The 3346-nt window shown below is 42.3% G+C and overlaps 1 protein-coding gene across 3 annotated transcripts in view; it reads right to left on the bottom strand.

Moving 5' to 3' along the window:
* Nucleotides 1-592: 592 nt before the first annotated feature.
* Nucleotides 593-3346, bottom strand: part of FAM126B (family with sequence similarity 126 member B) — a 56441-nt gene continuing 53687 nt past the window's right edge. For all 3 annotated transcript variants that reach the window (XM_019473505.1, XM_019473506.1, XM_019473504.1), the window contains one exon: nucleotides 593-1381. In XM_019473505.1, the coding sequence (XP_019329050.1) occupies nucleotides 777-1381 (605 nt within the window). In that variant the 3' untranslated portion in view covers nucleotides 593-776. The remainder of the gene's footprint in view (nucleotides 1382-3346) is intronic.

Raw genomic sequence — 3346 nt, 5'->3', positions numbered from 1 at the left:
AATCCTCTCTCTGAGGGAAAGCAACTTGGTAATATGCATGTCTCACTTGTTGAACATCAAAAGCTTCTGGGATGAAAGACTGGGGGCAGGCAAGAAAAAAATACCCTCATTTTAATGAAAAAAGTGCTGTAGGCAGCCAGGAGCAGCAATGACAATCCCCTCCCCAGAATTGATTGCACAGACTCAGAGAGGTCCAAAAGTCACACTAGAATCTCTGAGGCACTCCTGGTTCTGAGAAAGAAAAGTCATGATCCAGTAGTCTTTGCAGTACTGTAGACCGAGAAAACAAACCCGTTTCTATTTCTTAACAAAGCCAAAGCATCATCTCATAGGGATCACATTCACCATTTCCGCCGGTGTCTCCAGTCTCACAGTGTTGAAATGGGACTGATCAGCCTACGATGGATTGCACATCACCCAAGGAGAAAGGAAGGCATGGAAAAAGGCATACAGTACATTATATACTGCTTCACAACCATATTTACAAGGGGGGGGGGGGGGGGGGGGGGGGGGGGGGGGGTGGGGAGGATGTCCCACCTGGGGGAAGGCTGTCTCCTGCCTGGGATGGGGAGGGGGGGGGGGGGGGGGGGGGGGAGATGAAGGTGAGGGAAGAATTATTGCTGTTTCAGTAATACAGTATGATAGCTAAACCAAATCAAACAAGATCACAACAGTCAGTATTTTCACACTGCGGGATGATGGTTCATGTTTTGCCTAAGGATGAACTTGCCTGGGGATTAAGGGGAAAGAGGGAGTCCTAAGGAAGGGAGTCAAAGTTACACCTGGGATATCAGCTGCATATTGAAACTTGGAGATCGAGACTGCTTGGTTAGGGGAGCTCCTGGGGGAAGGAGATCTTTACCTTCCCCAGCTTGGCCTAGTCGGTCCTCCTGTAGGCTGATAGTTGAAAACCGATTGGTGTTGCCAGCTGCTAGATTAGTAACACCCTCTGTACCAGCTCCAACGCTGGAGCCTGCTTGACTGCCATTCACATAGTCAAATGATTTACTGGAGGAAGCACTGGCGGTCCTGATCAGGCTCAAACTGTTGGCTTTTGGCACCACCTGCCCAGCAGGCAGGCTGAGGTGTTTCTTAGTAGGTGTCATCTCAATTATATCTGCACCAAGGTCAGTGGATTGGTGCATGTACTGCTTCCGAGCTACTGAATCTCGAGGGCTCTCATTGGATTTTGCTGCAGAAGAGGTTTCCTTATCCTTAGCAGAACGCCCACTTGCTGTTTTCCTTAAGCTGCCCTTTTGGGATACAGATGATAGAGGTTTGGTCCCAACTGGCTGGCTGCTGAGGGAAGCTCCTGATGAAAATCCTTCATCAGCATCATTAAGGTTCACGGATTCCTCTCTTCCATTTACACCTTCAGCATCTATTAAGAAAAAAGAAACAACCAAAAAAACCCCCGAACCAATCAGAACACACAGTAAACATTCAAGTTACATGAAGACAAAGATGGGCAGAGAATGTCAAAACAAACCTCATTTGCTAATCCACCTGCCTTCCACTTGCTTTAAAATTTCTGATTCTCAGCCAATAATCTTCCTGTCATATTTAGCAGAATAACGGAATCTAGCAGTAAGTACTCCCTGAGCTTGATTTGCCTTTCCTCTACCTCACTTTTATCAGTCAGAATATCTCCCAAACTTTGTCTATAAACAAGAAGAATTTGGTTAATTCGTTTTAGTTCTGCCTGAAGATACTGGTGCCCATTCTCATCCTACATGTGTTTTTTTTTTTAAAAAAAAAAAAAAAAAAAAGCCTTTCAGACTATTTTTATCCTATTTTGAGGCAAGATCTAAGCATGTTCAGGATCTCTTCCAGTCAGAGTAAGTTCTGGAGAGTGCTCAGTAAGCTTCAGAGTTAGGCTACTTCCTAGGCCAGCAATCACAATGCTCCAACAGAGGTAGAAGGCTTCTGTTGTGTGTAGCTGGCACTTCAAACAATGTGATTATACTTTCTGTTGGAGATTAACCTAATTCCTAGTTCTGTCTCCTCCAGGGCTCAATCCTCCCTGCATTTCCAGCAATCCTATCTAGGTGCTTCCACCATATTTGCTTTTATCTCAGCATCTAGATTTTTCAGAGAAAAAAAAACAACCAACCCTTGTATTAAGAGAAGTTTAACCTCTGAAACACTTCATGTTGTAGAAGAGGCACTATGCTTTTGAGTGGAATGTCAAAGAGAAAAAAAGCCTGACAAATGTCTTTCTTAAATCCTTGTTTTCAGGCCTATAACATGATTAGGGCTGCACACAAAGACTTTTTTTTTTTTTTTAACATCTTATTCCAGTCTCTTTTTCTAAGCCCCAAGTACTCAAGAGTTATTGTTTCACTAGAAAACCCAACAGCATTCAAATTTCAAAACTGAAAATGGAGCTTGAGTTTTTGCTCCATATATCTCATTTCAATGGGAAAAAGCCATAAAGTTTAACCATGTTAGCAAAAAAGGAGACATTCAGGCTATAAGAATTTTGCTTTTCTTTATAAAAGCTGTGGAGCCTGATTATTTGTGAGAAATCTGCAAAGCCTATGGATCTGTCCCAGCTAAAACCACTGTACTGCTCTACTGGCAGTTTGTTCAGCCCAGCTCGCCGCTAAGCAAACATGTTTAAATCTCTCTTGTGGAATGGGGAAAAAGTGGTGGCAAGGATCTAAGAGATTCTAACATGTGAGTGGAAGCTCATCCTTTCATGCTGACTGTTAGCAGAGCACTAAGGAACATTTTACATTATGGCAAGCAGAACAGACACAGAAAGCTTTCAGTGTTGTTGCTGCCTCTGTGTAGCAGGAATATAGCCTGATCCAACTTGACATTTCTGAAGTGTAAAGCAAAAAGAAAACTTTACAGGGAGGTTTTATTATTCTGTTTTAAACTTACTACTTCTTTTCAGGAATCTTTGCCTTGGAATTACCATTACTGTGTATCAGCTTACAAGAGACATTTAGCCATCTTCAAATCAGATCATTCTCAGGCCTCTCTCAGAACAATGCAATGTGAGATTATTCTGTAGTTTTATATAGTTCTATTTGACTCATTAGCCTCCCAGAAGCAGAAAGGTAATACAGTTCATGTTACTGCAGTCTTCCTTCCTTGGTAAAGCCTTTAGCCTTAGAAAAAGAAGCTTCTTAGGTTTCAAGGGCTATTATTAAAATGAAGGATGTGTTACTTGCTTTAACTTCCTGTAACCATATTTAAAATACATATACTTTCCCCCACTCCTGCCCACCCTGTTTGGTCAAACTAGGCCTTCATCTTCTCATTGAGACATAAGTGTATTTTCTTACATTAGACAGAGATATATTTTATTTACAATCCACCACATCTCCACCCCCCC

Source organism: Aptenodytes forsteri, unplaced genomic scaffold (assembly GCF_000699145.1).
Source record: "Aptenodytes forsteri isolate BGI_AS27 unplaced genomic scaffold, ASM69914v1 Scaffold183, whole genome shotgun sequence".
Lineage (NCBI taxonomy): Eukaryota > Metazoa > Chordata > Aves > Sphenisciformes > Spheniscidae > Aptenodytes > Aptenodytes forsteri.
This window is presented reverse-complemented; position numbering and strand designations above follow the sequence as displayed.